Source organism: Prionailurus bengalensis, chromosome D4 (genome assembly GCF_016509475.1).
Source record: "Prionailurus bengalensis isolate Pbe53 chromosome D4, Fcat_Pben_1.1_paternal_pri, whole genome shotgun sequence".
In the NCBI taxonomy this organism is placed as follows: domain Eukaryota; kingdom Metazoa; phylum Chordata; class Mammalia; order Carnivora; family Felidae; genus Prionailurus; species Prionailurus bengalensis.
Genome location: NC_057359.1, coordinates 69966131 through 69981813, shown reverse-complemented (window position 1 = coordinate 69981813; position 15683 = coordinate 69966131). Strand labels below are relative to the sequence as shown.

At 42.3% G+C, this 15683-nt stretch overlaps 2 protein-coding genes across 4 annotated transcripts in view; both read left to right on the top strand.

The window, feature by feature from the left end:
• TMEM245 (transmembrane protein 245) overlaps positions 1–7387 on the top strand; it is a 101279-nt gene extending 93892 nt beyond the window's left edge. For all 3 annotated transcript variants that reach the window (XM_043567193.1, XM_043567192.1, XM_043567194.1), the window contains one exon: positions 1982–7387. In XM_043567193.1, coding sequence (XP_043423128.1) covers positions 1982–2027 — 46 coding nt within the window. In that variant the 3' untranslated portion in view covers positions 2028–7387. The remainder of the gene's footprint in view (positions 1–1981) is intronic.
• A 1676-nt stretch (positions 7388–9063) lies between these two features.
• The window catches only part of CTNNAL1 (catenin alpha like 1), a 62124-nt gene continuing 55504 nt past the window's right edge, over positions 9064–15683 (top strand). The window contains exon 1 of the mRNA XM_043567188.1: positions 9064–9297. Coding sequence (XP_043423123.1) covers positions 9175–9297 — 123 coding nt within the window. The 5' untranslated portion in view covers positions 9064–9174. The remainder of the gene's footprint in view (positions 9298–15683) is intronic.

Sequence of the window (15683 nt, the reverse complement as noted above, 5' to 3'; positions counted from 1 at the left end):
TTATTGGTTTTAAAGATTTTCCAGGGGTCCCTAAATTGAGTACTGTTTATGAAATTCATGTCATCTGAGACAGCTTGTAGACAACTGTACGCAAATGTAAGAACACAAATTTAGGTGAGATTGTGAAAAATAGATACATAGTCAGCTAGGGGCAGTGGTTGGGGGGGGGGCATGAGTTTTGCTCCCATCAGGAGATACTTGACAATGTATAGAGACATTTTGGTTGTCACAAGTTCAGATAGAGGCAGCAATGCTGCGAAACATCCGAATAGTGCACAGAAATGTTGATGGTGCTGCTGTTGAGAAACCCCAATTTGATGTGCGGAGAGATAGTAACACATATAAAATCTGTGTGTATATAAATCTTTGTTTTGGGGGATTTCATTCAGAATGTAAAAAATATTTAAGGAAAAAAAATTCATTTCAATTCTTTGACCTGCCAGCATATATTTAACATTGTGAGTTTGGCCACGACACATGCAAACCCTTTCAAAGCCATAGCCTGGAAGCTTGTCCACTCCTCAGAGCTGTTCCTTTGGAAGCGGAGCTGTGCTAGTTAGGGGTGCGTGTTGGAGGGATGAGGGGTTAGGGCGCCCACCGGTGAGGCAGCCTGGAGATAACAGAGCATCCTTGAATGTAATCTCTCTTCTCTAAGATTCTACCTGTGCCCTCTTGATTCTGAAGTACTTCGTAGCTCGTGCTAGTGTTAGTCTTTACCTCTGCTCCACCCCGCTGGCCCTCCTCATTGTGTGAAAAGAACATTGAGAAAACAAAGGAATAAGGTAAAAGGGGTAAGAGAGGTGGCATGAATGTGGGACTGAAGCCGAAGTTCAGATTATTTGCTTTATGTATCTGCACCTAATGACAACTTCTTGTCATCTTTTGTTTCTACAACTGACTTGGTCTCTGAATTTTTTGGAATGAATACTTTCCTTACAGTCTACTTTGGGTCTATTTGTAATGAGAACATTGAGTAATCTGTTTACAGTAACCAACACTTGGTTATAGGTATGAAAACAAAATGGGCTTTATTCGATGGATAAATAAACTAAGACGGTTCAACATATTACAGTGATGTGGCTGCAAATTGATATAACTTGGAGACTTGAGAATTGTTCTGAAAAATGTAAACATTTTAACTTAACTATTTTTCTGAGTTCCTAGTTGGTGATTATGTTGTAAAGGAACAACATCACTTCTGCCTGAAAGGGTGATACATGTGTGCTTTGTCTCTTTATCATTTAAGATAGATTTGACTGTATATAAGCAGAAAAACAAAAAGCGAGAAACCCCACCATCAACAGAACTCAAAATAACAGTGGCTTAGAACTGTGAGCTAGAGGTTTATTTCTTAGGCAAAAGAAGCCAGAGGTAGGCAGTCTGGGGCTTGTATGACTGTCCCACAAACATTTAGTCTTGAATCCTGTTCTGCCAGCCTTGGCATGAGGTCTTTTCATATAAGATGGGTTCTTGAGCACATCACTGATAAACTCTGACCTGGCTACTGCAGATACAGACCTGACTGGGTGACATCCTCCTAGCCTGGGCATGTAAATGATGTAGCAGAGGTGAGCTAGCTACAGCAGTCCTGAGGTCGGCACCTTGGATATGTAGCAGACAACATCCAGCCAGACCAGATATTAGGAGTCTGGGGAAATCATCTTGGAAGGGAGACCATGGACCCAGCAACAAACTAGAGTTCTTGTTACCAAAAACAGAGATAACTAGCAGACTTTGAAGTAATACTCAGTGAAAGTCTTAGCAAAAAATAGTGACTATCTGACCTCATCAGGGCTCTCCGGTTATAAAAATAAGATATTGTTCTATGGCAACTAACTACTGGTTGGATACTGTTTTGGTTTTGTTTTGTTTTGTTTTGTTTTTTCATGTATCTCTTTGGTTTTATCCCCCCTCACCCCCCCCCCCCCCCCCATCCCTTTTCCAAAAGTAGAACTAATCGTTCTCCTCTTTTCTCCTTCAGGACTTTTCATGATATTTCTGAGGATCTGAAATCTTCAGTAGACTGACATGGTTTCCCCCGCAGTGATTTCTGTAGGAGGCTCCGTCTTGATAGTGAGTTCAGCTCAGCTGTGGCCTTCTGTCCTTTCATCCGTGCCTAGCAAGCAGAGCCCGGAAGAGAAGCAGAACCCTCCTGGCCTTCCCTACAGAATGCCTGGACAAGAGAGAGCTCGCTGTGGGGTGCTTTCCATTTTAAAGCACGGCTTTAGAGCTCAGAATTGTGGTTTGCTCACTTAATTGTTGCTAGGATGGCTTGAAGAGTTTCGATTTATACACTGGTACCATGGCTTGAAGTTTCCCACTTTGGTTATCTATATTATTATAATACGTATTTATAAAGTTATTTCAAGAGCCCTAAACTACCTGCTGTTAAAAGTAGTTACAGTGTAATTTTCTCCTGCTTTAAGGAATCTGTTCTTAAACTTTTCTATGGTCGTCACTTTTTAATGAAGAGGGTTTTCACTTTTGAATTTGCAGTTTCTTGAGCAGGAAAAAGGAGTCGTCTTCCCTTCTTCCACCGTGTATGGTCCCCTTTGTAAGAAAGAACAAATCTTAAATGTAAGACGGGGTGGCTTATTTGAATGTCAGTTAGTTGTGTGTCACAGCCATAGGAGACACAGAAAGACTGTCTCCCCCCCCCCCCCCCACCGCCTTTCTCTTCCTTCCATCTGCCATTACACTATGACCAACTTTCTAAAACTTGGTTGACCACTTTGAAGTAAAATACTGATTAAGCTGCTATTAATGGTAACAGTATGACAGAATTCACATTGTGGTTCAGTTTTTCTTTCCAGATACTTTAAGTGAAAAATCTCAGGAGTAGCAGTTCTCTGAGTTGTTGAATGTATCCCTGGTTTGCTTATTTGAAATTCTGCCAATTAGTTACTTATTAGCAGTAGAATGTTACATTTATGTAGTATTTTTCCATCACTTAGCACAGTGCCTTGCACATAAGACTCTAGATGAAGGCTTGTTGAATTATGACTTTTTTAAGTATCTCAGATATCACAATAACCAGCATAGCGCTTTACATCTTACAAGTCGTTTTGCGCATATTTTTTCACAGCCCCTCCCCATCAGCTTTCATGTAGCTTTATATTATTTTAGAACTGTTTCATACAGATGGGGAAACTAAGGTTCAGAAAAATTTAGTAAGATTTTTACCTCAAATCTTTCTGACTTAATAGTCTGCGGACCGTGCTGTACTGTAACATTTCTTCCAGTATCTTCCACAGTTTTCCTAGTGTTTGTCCTACAGTTAATGACATGGCTGGGACTGGAACCTAGCTCTTAGCTCTGTGCCCTTTCCACTGTATAATGCAATCATTAGGCTCTTTATCTGTCCCCAAGGGAATATGGAGGAGAAAGGGTTCCTAAGTATCAAAGACCTCCCTTTGGAAAACGAAGGTAGAAGTCTTTTTTTTTTTTTTTTTTTCTAAAACATTGTCTCCCTAAAGCATAGTTAATAATAATTAGCTTAAATTTATTCTGATATTACTTAAGAAATTAGGTCCATCTAGGAAAGAGGCTACTGTGAGGGCTTGACTTTATACAGTAGACTACATGCAGGTCTCTTATTTTTGCTGTCACAATCTGATGTTACACCGAGTGTTCCTTTGGCCACTAACTGACTCCTGCTTTTCTTCAGTCATTTGTTCAGGAAAACTTGTCAAGAGTTTGCCAGCTCTGGTTCCCATGCCGAGTACTGTACAGGGTGCCACAGGCAATCATAAGAAGCCCTTCTCTCACCTTGAATCTTGGCCACATCATGTGCATTACTAAAATTAAAATTTTTGCATTAAAAGGCTTAAAGAAATCGTATTTGTTTTTGTTAATTGTATGCTGGTTAAGTTTATAGCTATAGTTGGCACATAGTCAAAAGAGAGAAGTATTATATACACAGTGAGTTTCGTCTGCATATACAAATTATGTTCCTCTAAAGTGTTTTTAGCTGTATGAAGTGTTACTGAAAAAACTAGCCTCGAGCTAATGTATGGCTGTTGCTGGTCATAATTACTGGTATAAATACCAGGATCATAGAAGGGAACTTAGAGCCCTAAGACAAGATTTTAGAGCTGCCACAATTGACAATGACATCATATCACCTGAAATATCAGGAGCAGAGGTACCCCCAGAGTGCTACACAGTCCTCATCAGGAGACTGGAACTGCCCCAGTGCTCCAGCGACCGCGTAATGACTCAGAAAGTCAGCCAGCTCTGGGACGTCTTCCTGGAACCCCCAAACAGAGAAACACATCTCTTTGGATATAGTGAAGAGGGTTTACAGAAGTTTCACAGGACACAGATCACGTGGTGTGAAAAGGGGCGAGTCTCGAGCTCTGGTCTCAGAAATGACGTGTCCCCGATTCTCAGTTAGGGTTTGTCCCAGAAAAAGTCTCCCTAGGAGCAGACAGTGCATTGATGAAGTGGCTTCTGTAAAAACGGATCCAGAAATCTTACCACAATGTCTTACATTTCTTTTATAGCTTCATTAAAGATTAGTTTTAAGTTCATATTCGCTAGTTCAGTTGTAAACCAAATGGGGGGGATGGGAGAAAATGAAAGTCTCCACACAGATGTGCTCCTCTCTTTTCTGAGAAAGAATAAGGTATAGGGTTTTTAGCATAAACTCCATGCCCTATAAATTCTTCTTCGGTTCCAAAATTCCTGTCACATTCTCTGTTCCTGGAAGTGATCTCTTGTCAGACTGCCTGAGATACAAGTCTTATTTATGTTTAAATTTGTGAGGATTCCTAACACTCTCTTCCATTAGAGGTAGTTAGCCGGCAGAATTTTCCTGTGACTTGTGACACCGGTGTAGACGGACTCTTGACGAGGTCAAGAAGTGTAATGGAGGCTTGATGTATTTAAACTCAGAACCTTTGGAAATAGCAGCTGCATATTCCAGTTAAAGGGTGGCTAAAGGGCTTGCAGCTGAGGTCCTCTGGCTAATGTTGGTCTTAAATACCCCTTGTGACCCTAATCCTACCCCTAGGTCCCACATTGGTTGCATTTAGTGCTTCAGGATGTGTCACTACTGGGCAAGAGATACTCAGAGATTCAGGCCATGAAGGGTTTGATTAGAGCAAAGGAATTTTAGTGAGCTATCCAGGGCTCTCAACCTCAGGGTTTATAGGAAAAACCCCTTCATAACTTCCCATCCTCTGGTCCTGACTGGCAGTTTCCTCTCTGGGTCTTTCGAGACCCTTACAAGAGTATTATAGTAGGCATTTCACATTGGAAATAGCCTATGGCAGTATATTCCAAGTGTTAGTTCCAGCTAAGAGCAAGTACTTTTTTTTTTTTTTTTAACATTTATTTATTTTTGAGACAGAGAGAGAGAGAGAGAGCGAGCGAGCATGAACAGGGGAGGGTCAGAGAAAGAGGGAGACACACAATCTGAAACAGGCTCCAGGCTCTGAGCTGTCAGCACAGAGCTCGATGCGGGGCTCGAACCCATGGACTGCGAGATCATGACCTGAGCCAAAGTCACACGCTTAACTGACTGAGCCACCCAGGCGCCCCCAAATACTTGATTTTTTATTAATTTTTTGTCCTTACACAATTGCCATCAAAATATATTCATTAATTGAGGACCTGCAAAAATATGCACATGCTAACTGAAACCAGTGAGCAGTTATTTTTTGACAGTTTAAAAATAATCAAAAGAATTGTAAATCAAGATGTTCTCTCTACTAGAGTCATAAAAATTCTGTGCCAGAATGGGCCTTCTATAATTAGGTGATCCTGTCATTTTTCTAGGGGAAAAAAATCCATAGGCTTTTCTAGCACAGAGCTAGTAACAATTCTGAGTAGAATGCAGTTCTTTTGTCTCTCTTTTTTTTAATGTTTATTTACTTTTGAGAGAGTGAGTGGGGAGGGGCAGAGAGAGAGGGAGACAGAATTCCACGCAGGCTCTGCAGAGACAGCAGAGAGCCCGATGCAGGGCTCAAACCCACAAACCGTGAGATTCATGACCTAAGCTGAAGTCAGACCCTTAACCTACTGAGTCACCCAGGTGCCCCCAGTGTTTTGTTTTGTTTTGTTTTTCTCTTAGCCCATTGTTCTACTTCTCTTCCCTTTCCTTTTTGGTTGAGCAGCTTTTGGAAAAATGTGTTCCTTATGGCAGTAGTTCCAAGGGATGTTATTAGATGTTATAAGAAGTGTATATGAAGGGAAGGGACCCTATGGTCAATTAAAATTGAGGAATTCTGAGTTTGTTTCCTTTCGGTGGGACTTCCTAGAGTTTTTAAACCTGTTAAATATTGTGAATTTATGAGGGGACAAAGAGTGTTTACTAGACTTACTTGACCTTAAACTGCTCCCCTGCCCTCCCCCTCTTAGCAGAGCTTCTCCAAGGACTTCTTGTCCTTTGGGAAACATGGCTTTTGAGGAAGTTTACAGCTCTTTTAGGAGACATCCTTAATGGAAACCCTGAATGGTAAATCTATTACCATGGTTCCATGTAAACTGTAATAAATCTCAGAGTTTAATGAGATACCAGAAAGAAAACATATTTGCTGTTCAGAGCTATACATAAAGTATAGGGATTCTTTTCCACCTATTATGGTGTGTAAAATCAGTATTTGTGTTTAGTTTTGCAAGTTTTTCAAGAATCTATTAATGTGCAAATATAGTGGTGGTATATTGATATTACATTTTAATAATGCTTTTGTATGTCACTTTATATTTTTCAGACTGCTCTCATAACAACCCTGTGAGATAGGCAGGTGTTAAGTATTATTGAATGAGGCATTGGAGGCTCAGAAAGGTTTTTTTGTGATTTTTCCCTTAAGTTTATACCACAAAATTATGGAGCCAGAATTCACTTGCAGAACTTCTGACTCCAAGTCCAGAGTTCTTTCCTCCACACCTGGTTTCTTATTTTAATTCTTGCTTTATATCTTAAAATGAAAGGTGTGGAAGTGAATCTTCAAATAACATCATGTTGGCTCATTATCAAATCCTATTTCTTTTCTTTTTTTTTTTTTTTTTTTTGCAGTGGCCCAGAAAGTGTAACTCTTATTATAGCTATCCCAAAGAAAATCCTTTTTCTGTCCTTTGTAGTGCCCCTTGTTTGGGTGACTGGAGGATATTTCAGATACCATTTGATTTTAAAACCAAGACTGGGTGTATAGTTGTAATTGCCTATATAACTTTTGGAAAGGTATCATCTCTGCATTCTCAGGCAAAGTAGAGATGGTTTGAAGGCAAAAAGAGTTTGTTCAAATACAATACATATTCTTTATTCTCACACAGAGCCTACTTCTTAGCTTTAACTTGCTTTGACAACCTACTGATGTAACTTAACTTCTTTGTACATGTGAAATATTTATATTTTGAAATAAAATTACTAGTGTTAAATGAATCAGGTGGTAAACTTAGTCTCATTTCTGTTGAGAAATTTGATCTTCAGTGAAGTGAAACTTTCACGAATACATCTGTCTCTTACTTAGGCCTTAAATATTTTCCTTTGGCACCAATGCCTACACTGAATTTTTATGTAACATGGGCAACTTACATAAGGGAAGATGTGTCTGGAGAGTGGATGCTGGGCACCTTAAAGAGGTGAAAAGGTCCAACGCTGAGGCTGGAGCCCTCAGTGCACTCGTGAAGGTGGCCTTGGTACACAAGGAGGTGGTAAGGTAAGTGGCTGGGGAGTAAGAATCCGAGGAAAAGCTGGTCAAAGGAACTGCACATTTTGCATGAAGAAAACAAGCCCATGTTAATGGCTATCTTCAATAGCAAAGATAAACGTGCAGCACTGGCAGATGGAGCTGAACCCCCACATGGGAAGCACATTTCAACAAGTGCTTGGGAAAGAGCCTCTGACCTTGGAGCTGGTGGTATTCTGCTCATCAATCTGACATCGATGGAGAAATGATCCTGGCAAAAGTGAAAGGGTGGACTCACCAGCCTTGGATTATTTTCTACTCTGCTAGTTGCTTATTGGCAGATAGGCTAGTTCACAAATATTTCTCCATGCTTCTCAGTCTATTGCTTGAGCCTAGGACCCCTTCACTGGGTGTGTTTCTGACAGCTGCCTTTTTGGCTTTGCTTCTGGAACTCCTGAGGAAAGGGGTGTTCAGCCCTCCCTCCCATCTGATCATGCAGGGGCTCCCTGATAGCTTTACCTTTAAGTGAGTTTAACCAGAAATATACACTAATGGTCTTTTTTTTTTTTTTTTTTTTTTTTAAGAGAGAGCACCCACAAGTAGGGGAGAAGGGCAGGGGGAAGGGGGAGGGAGGAAGAGAGGGAGAGAGAGTATCTTAAGCAGGGTCCAAGCTCAGCCCAGAGCCCCACATGGGGCTTGATCTCATGATCCTGGGATCACAACCCGAACCAAAATCAAGAGTCAGAGCCTCAACCAACTGAGTTGACCGATCTTTTCAGTCAATAAACAGCTATTAGGAAACTGCTCTGGCGTAGCCCTAGGAAAAGTAATTCTGAAAAGTAGTTTTAAAATGTACAAGTGTGGAACAGTAGATGAAGCTTCCCATATGCTCTAGTTAATTTCCTTTTGAAAAGTAGCCTGAAAGATACCCAAATCACTGTCTCCTTGCCAAGTACCCAGGTACTCCTTAAGACTGCATCATCATATGTTTCATGCTCAATCGAGCCCAAATTATGAGAAAGGGTCAGAAGAGGAGCAGGGGGAAATGGGACCTTCCGGAGAAGCTCCAGAAAGACGCTTTACCGGTAGAATTCCTGTCTCAGGGTAGAAGACCCTTCCTACGCACCGGACTGTGGTTCTGCTCTACCAGTTAGTTCAGCTTCCAGAAGTCATCGTGGGAATCGGAGTTAGAACGAGTCACCTATCAGGAGGACGAAACGCTTTGCTAGAGACGATTGTCCTTGCCTCGGTAAGAGGCCACGTGGCCGTGGGAGGCTGGCAGGTGTCTGGTTTAATCAGCCCTGGCGAGAGAGAGAGACGGGGCGGGGAAGGGGGACAGACAGAGACTGACCCTCTCGCAGGGCGAGAGGGCGAACCCTAGACCCGAGCGCGCGGGGGCGTGGCCTCCGGGGGGCGGGGCCCCCGCGGGGGCGGGGCCTCGGGGCGGCGCGGGTGCATTGCCGCCGCCGCGGGCGTGCTGGCTGGCGGGCGGCGGGCCCGCAGTGGCGCGGCGTCCCGGCTGCGCGACGGGCCGAGCGCTATGGCCGCCTCTTTGGGCCCGGCCGGCGTCGGCGGCGCCGGCCCGTCGGGCTTCGCCTTCGACTCGGGACTCGAGATCAAAACTCGCTCGGTGGAGCAGACGCTGCTCCCGCTGGTCTCTCAGGTAAAGTGGCATCCGGAGCCGCCCCTCGTCTCCCTCCGGCCGCGGCCGCGATGGCGGCGGCCGCTCGCACGGCCCCGGGGCCGGGTCGGGCCCGGCGGGAGGCAGCCGCTGCCCCACATTCCGCACCGGGACTGCGGCGTCGGGTCGGGCGGCCCGTCTGAGGCTTGGGGGCCCGCCTCGGCCGCGGCGGCGGCGTTGGTCCGGACCATCCGAAATCCGGCGGGGAGGCCGCCTGGGCTGAGGGGCGGGGAGCCCCCCCGCCGACCCGAGAGCCCGGCAGGCAGGTGCGCCGCCCGGCCTGCCCCACGGGACCCGCTCGGCTAGCCCTGCCCCTCCCCCCGGGCCCGCGAAGCCCTCCCCCATCCCCGGCTCCCCGGAGGCCCCCCACGTTTGCATCCCCAGTGCACCCCGCGACTGCCGGCCGCTCCGGCTGGGGCATTCCTGCCGGCCTCCAAGTCCGGCGTGCGCTCCCCGAGGCCTTTGTCCCCTTCCCTGCGCGTGTCTGCTCGCTGGGCTCCCGGGCACCCCGGGCCACCCTGCCTGCCCCTGCCCCTTAACCTGCCGGCTCGCTTCAGGCGCCCTTTGTCTGGCCTCGTTGGAGTGAGGTGAAGCACTGTCTCATAGTTGATCCGGATGCACATCTTTTTGCCCCAAATCCCGTCTGGGATGTATGCTTTATTGTATTCGTTGGTCATAACACAAGTCCGGAATCAGCTAATTGACGCGCCGAGTTTTGGAGAACTTTTTGTTCCTGGGAGCCGAGTTCTACGCAGCCTGAGGGCTAGAATTCCTCACCTAGATCTTGTTGAAATGTGCCAGGCTCCGTGGAGAGGGAAGAATTCTGTGCCTTCAGGAGCGCGTTGGCGATGTGTGACTCACAACTAGATTGTAACGTCTTGATGACTCACGCTGGTATTGCCAAGACTTTAGAAGTACTGGGAATCCTAAAGGTTATCTGACTCTAAATTAAAAAAAAAAAAAAATTCTTTCTTACAGCATCCTTTGCACCTGGTCACCAGGCTCCTGCTTCAACATGTTCAGTGATGGGGCGCCTGTAGCTGTTCCCTAGAATTTTAAATGCTGTCTCTTCTCCATCCCAGCCCTCCACATATTTAAAAATAGCAGTCACACGTGTCTCTAGATTCCTGTTATGCTGATTAAATAAACAGCTCCGTTTTCTTTACCTGTGCTCACTTTTAGTGAATGAATGTGTATTTAGTGAATGAATACAGCTGACACTGCTCCTTCCTCTTCCCTTCCTTGTCTGGTAGAGGCCCTGACCACCGGGAAGGAAGGCTATGATGTCTGCACTGCCCTCCTCCCCCAAAGAATGCCACCAGTACAACCACAACCCAAAATGAGAACTACGGGAGTAGCTTTAGGAGAGAGATAAGAGAGCGGTTGGAGTTCAGCTTCATAATATTTGATCCATGTACTTAACAAAACGTGTGTGATGTGTTAGGCCATGTTTTAAGCACTTTGTAAATATTAATTCCTTCCATTCTCATAGCAATCTTATGAGGTACATATGTGTTTATTCTCACTACATGGGAGAGGAAACTGAGGAACAGTGAGGCTAAGTAACTTCCCCTGGGACTTTGAACTGTAAATGTCAAACTGGCATTTGAACCCAGGCATCCTGGTTCCAGATTCAGCGCTCTTAGCTACACCATATGCTGTGTTCTCTCTAGAGATCAGAAGCAGTGATGAGGTCAGCTGGTGGTAGGTACAGAGAAGAGAGTCCACAGTGGAAAAGCAAGGTGGAAAGTAGTTGTGATTTGGAGAAAAGGTAACTTTTCACAGAAACCCTGTTAAAAATGTATCAGTTCTGCAGTTCTGCGTTGTGTAATTCTGGAATGAAAGAGGGTGGAGTGGAGGAGGAAATGTGTGAATGTGTGAATCTTGTGAATTGCTGCTGAGAGTTAACTAGAGGTCAATGCCACAGGGGGGAAAAATGCAAGCTTTTTAAATTTTTTTTCTTCCTTGTTAAAGATTGATTCAGGGTCATAGCTGAGGTTCTGCATCCCACATGTGATGTATCCACAGCCATATCTTTAGCACAGTACCCTAAGTGACATTCCTGATGATTGACTGTACTCAATAAGTAAAAGTTGAATTTGCTCAAAGCCAAATGAATAAAGCATGGCCAGAATACTGTTAACAAAGCAGGGGAGTATGGAGTAAAATTTAGAGTGATTTTTTAAGTTTCAGTGAGTATTAGCTGATTAACACTGCAGTTCTCTAGAAATTCAGGTCCAGAGTCTCATTTTCTAAGGATGCTGCATTATTATCCAATTCATGTTTCACCATTTTATCCCCAAGAATATTTAAGCATTTATTGTATACTTACTAGCTGCTCCTGGAGGGACTTGTAGTCATATTGGGAGACAGGATCTGTATATATTAGCACATGCTAAGTGTCATATTAGCAACATCAATAGTAAATGTTCCTCAGAGGAGGCATGGATGATTCGTGAACAGTGCCAGAGAGGAGACAAGGTCTTGAGGTGAACAAGACTAGCATCACAAAATTTAGTGAGTTTTAAGCATATAGTTTCTATTCTGATATCATCCAACCTCTTCCGACTCTCCAACTACAAAGTTCTGGCTTACTGGCCTTATTCTAGGAATGCAAGGTTGAGTCAGTATTAGATAAATGTATCTAATTTTCTGCATTCACATATTACAAAAGATATATGTTCTTATTAGTAGATACAGAAAGAGCATTCAATTAAATGCAACTTATAATCATGATAAAAAGCACTTAGCAAACTAGTAATAAAAGAAAACTTCCTTATAGAGAGTATCCACAGAAAATCTACAGTTAAAATTATAGCAACAAGTCAAATTTAAAGCAGACATTTCCTTTAAAACTAGAAACACGAGGAGAGATGTGTGCTATTGCGGCTTTTAGTCAGCACTGTGCTGGAAATCCTAACCAGTGCAATGAGATAAGAAGTGAAAGGTGTAAAGATACAGAAGGAAAAAACAAAGCTCTTGTTTTGATAAAATTATCTACATAGAAAACGCAAGAGTCTACAGATAAATCATAAAAACTAGGAGGCTTCGTAAGTTCACTGAATGTAGTATACTCAAGTCAACTGCATTTCTCTAATAAAATAGTAATTCTAAAAGAAGCCTGTTAGAATAAAAATGAGGTTCCTAGGAGAATGGAATGGATATATATATATATATATATGTATATATATATATATATATATATATATATACACACACGCACACACACATACATACGTACACATAGACACACACACATACACACATACATACATACATACATACATACATACATACATACGTGGCCAAGCCTTAGGAAAAGATTTAAAAAAAATTTTTTGAAAGCCAAAGTAGATCTAGGTAAATGGAATGAAGTACCGTGTTCATGACTAGATTGACTCAATATTTTCCCCTTTAATCTATAAATTTAACACAATTCCAGTGAAAATTTCAACAGAATTTTTGAACAGAATTTGATAAAAAGTAATTATAACATTAATATAAAAGAACAAAGAGCCAAGAATAGCCAGAAGAGAAACAAAGTGGGAAGATTTCAAGACATTATAAAGCTCTCATAATTAAGACAATAGACCAGTGAAAGGGAATAGAGAACCTAGAAACAGATCCACATATATGTGGAAAATTGAGAAGTCACAGAATTGGCACTGCTGGTCTGTAGGGAAAGGAAAAACTTTTAAAAAATTGGGCTAAGACAATTGGTTATCCAGTAACACATGACTTTGGATCCCTGTCTCACACCATATACAAACATCAATTCCAGATGGATTAAGGACATCAATATGAAAGTGAAAACATGTAACAGTTTTAGGGGAAAAACAACTGGGCAGTATCTTTACCACCTCATGCTGGGAAGTGATTGAGTAAAAATTCTAAGCAAATGTTGATAAATTTGACTCCTTTAGAACAAAGAACCTCTGTTTATCAAAACTGAAAGGATAAGCCATAAAGTGGAAGAATGTGGCTGCAACACAAATTACCAGTGAATGATTGGTGGTACCCAGAATAAATCAAGGATTGCAATGAATCAAAAACAGAAAGATTACCTAATAAAGATTGGTAAAAAATCTTTACCACAGAAGAGGAAACTGATGGCTGAAAGATATGTTAAAAGATGTTCAATTTCGGGGCGCCTGGGTGGCGCAGTCGGTTAAGCATCCGACTTCAGCCAGGTCACGATCTCGCGGTCTGGGAGTTCGAGCCCCGCGTCGGGCTCTGGGCTGATGGCTCGGAGCCTGGAGCCTGTTTCCGATTCTGTGTCTCCCTCTCTCTCTGCCCCTCCCCCGTTCATGCTCTGTCTCTCTCTGTCCCAAAAATAAATAAAAACGTTAAAAAAAAAAAAATGTTTAAAAAAAAAAAAAAAGATGTTCAATTTCATCAGAAACCAGTGAAGTACACATTAAGACCACAATGAGAACAAGTGTTGGTGAGGCATGTGGAGCCAATGGGAATGTCAGTAGTAAACCACTTTGGAAGACAGTTCAATGTCATCTGAAGTTGAAGGTGGATAGTACCTATGGCCCAGCAATTCTCCAAAATCCATACCCTTAGAGAAACTCCTGAGTGTGTGCTAGCCATGGATTGCAATGTTGACAGTTTCTTATTTGTTTGTTTACTTTTAATGGCCCCAAACTGGAAACTGCCTAAATTCTTTTAACAATAGGATGTTTAAATAAGTTGTGCTATGTTCATACAGTAAGGTACTATGCAGCAGTGAAATGAATGAACCACAGCTATAATTATCAGTAAAAAATACTGAAGGCTCAAAAACAGGCAAAATGAAACCATATATCATTAGGGATATAACATCTGTGCAGTAGTTATAGCAAGGAAAAGATGAGCACAAAATCAGGACAGTGGTTTCTTCTGGGGAGAGGGAGGTGGGGGGTGTGGAAAGGGAGGGGCCCTCAAGGCATGTGGATTGTCAGAGGTACTGGTAATGTTGTCTTAAGCTTAATGCTGGTTGCATATATGTCTTCCCATGTCTTTGTACCATACATATATATGTTATATATACTCATTTGTTAGATATTTTCTAAATCAGATAGTTCTTTAAAAAGCCCTGGGCTAGGTCCCAAGCACATTTTTTCAGAGCAACTCCCCACCTTCTTTAATAATCACTTTATTCTTCCTGTCAAAACCCCCACTCCCAGTCTTAAAATGTTTTTATCCAAGGAAGGGAACAGGGATATATGCCACATACTCCACCCTAGTGTGGAATGTTATTCTACCACCCACTAGTCTTTTCCTGTCTGTGATAGATTTACTGCATTCACCATTGGACAGACCCTTCGAATTTCTAAGATAGCTCACCCTGTCTTTCCATTTCTCTCTGTATTGTCCTGGAGGCTTTTCAGGATCCTTCTCTCAATAATTGAAGATGAATAGAGTACATATGAGGCCCTCTTTCCTGACTTATGTATATGAATATGTGTGTGTATTTTTGTTTTTTTTGTTTTGCAAAGGTAAAACATATAAAGTAAGTTCTACTTCTTTTAAAGTACCTCCCATGATTTGGTGTGTTTTCTTCCATTTTGGTTTCTATAGCTGATTGGCGAATTTATTTTTTAATTTAATTTATTTTATTTCAAAGTAGGCTTTGTGCCAATGTGGGGCTTGAACTCACGACCCTGAGATCAAGAGTCACATACTTTACTGAATGAGCCAGCCAGGCACCCCTAATTTTTATATCTAATAATTTTAAGAACTCACTACTGAGTTAAGCCAAGAGATGAACTTCTCTGTACTGGGTTGGTTCCCTTATATTTCAGGCCCATAGAATTAAGCCATTGTTCTTTTATCTGGGCTGCTACCAATTTTTTTTCTTCCTGGTCTTCACTTGCTTTCTGGCTTCCCCATAAAATAAGTAAGTAAACAAAGTGCCTGGGTGGCTCAGTTGGTTAAGCATCCGACTCTTGGTTTCGGCTCAGGTCATGATCTCACAGTTCGTGAGTTTGAGCCTCGCATTGGGCTCTGTGCTAGCAGCGCAAAACCTGCTTGGAAGTCTCTCTCCCTTTCTCACTGCCCCTTACCCACGCTCTTGCTTGCTCTCAGTCTCTCTCAAAATAAATATAAATAAACTTAAAAAAAAGGAAAAAAAGTAAACTAAGAAAATCCAGTTCAATGAAGAGATTACTGTCAGCTATTATAGAAAATAAGAATGACATCATAAACATGAGGAAATAGAGATTCTAGAAATGTCAGCTGTGTAATACCTAACAATTATGTAGTGCTTACTATATACCAGACACTATTCTAAATACTTTATTTAATTTAGTAATGTATTTCCCACAATGACCTTGTGAAATGTACTATTATTATTCCTGTTTTTACAGACGAGAACATGGACT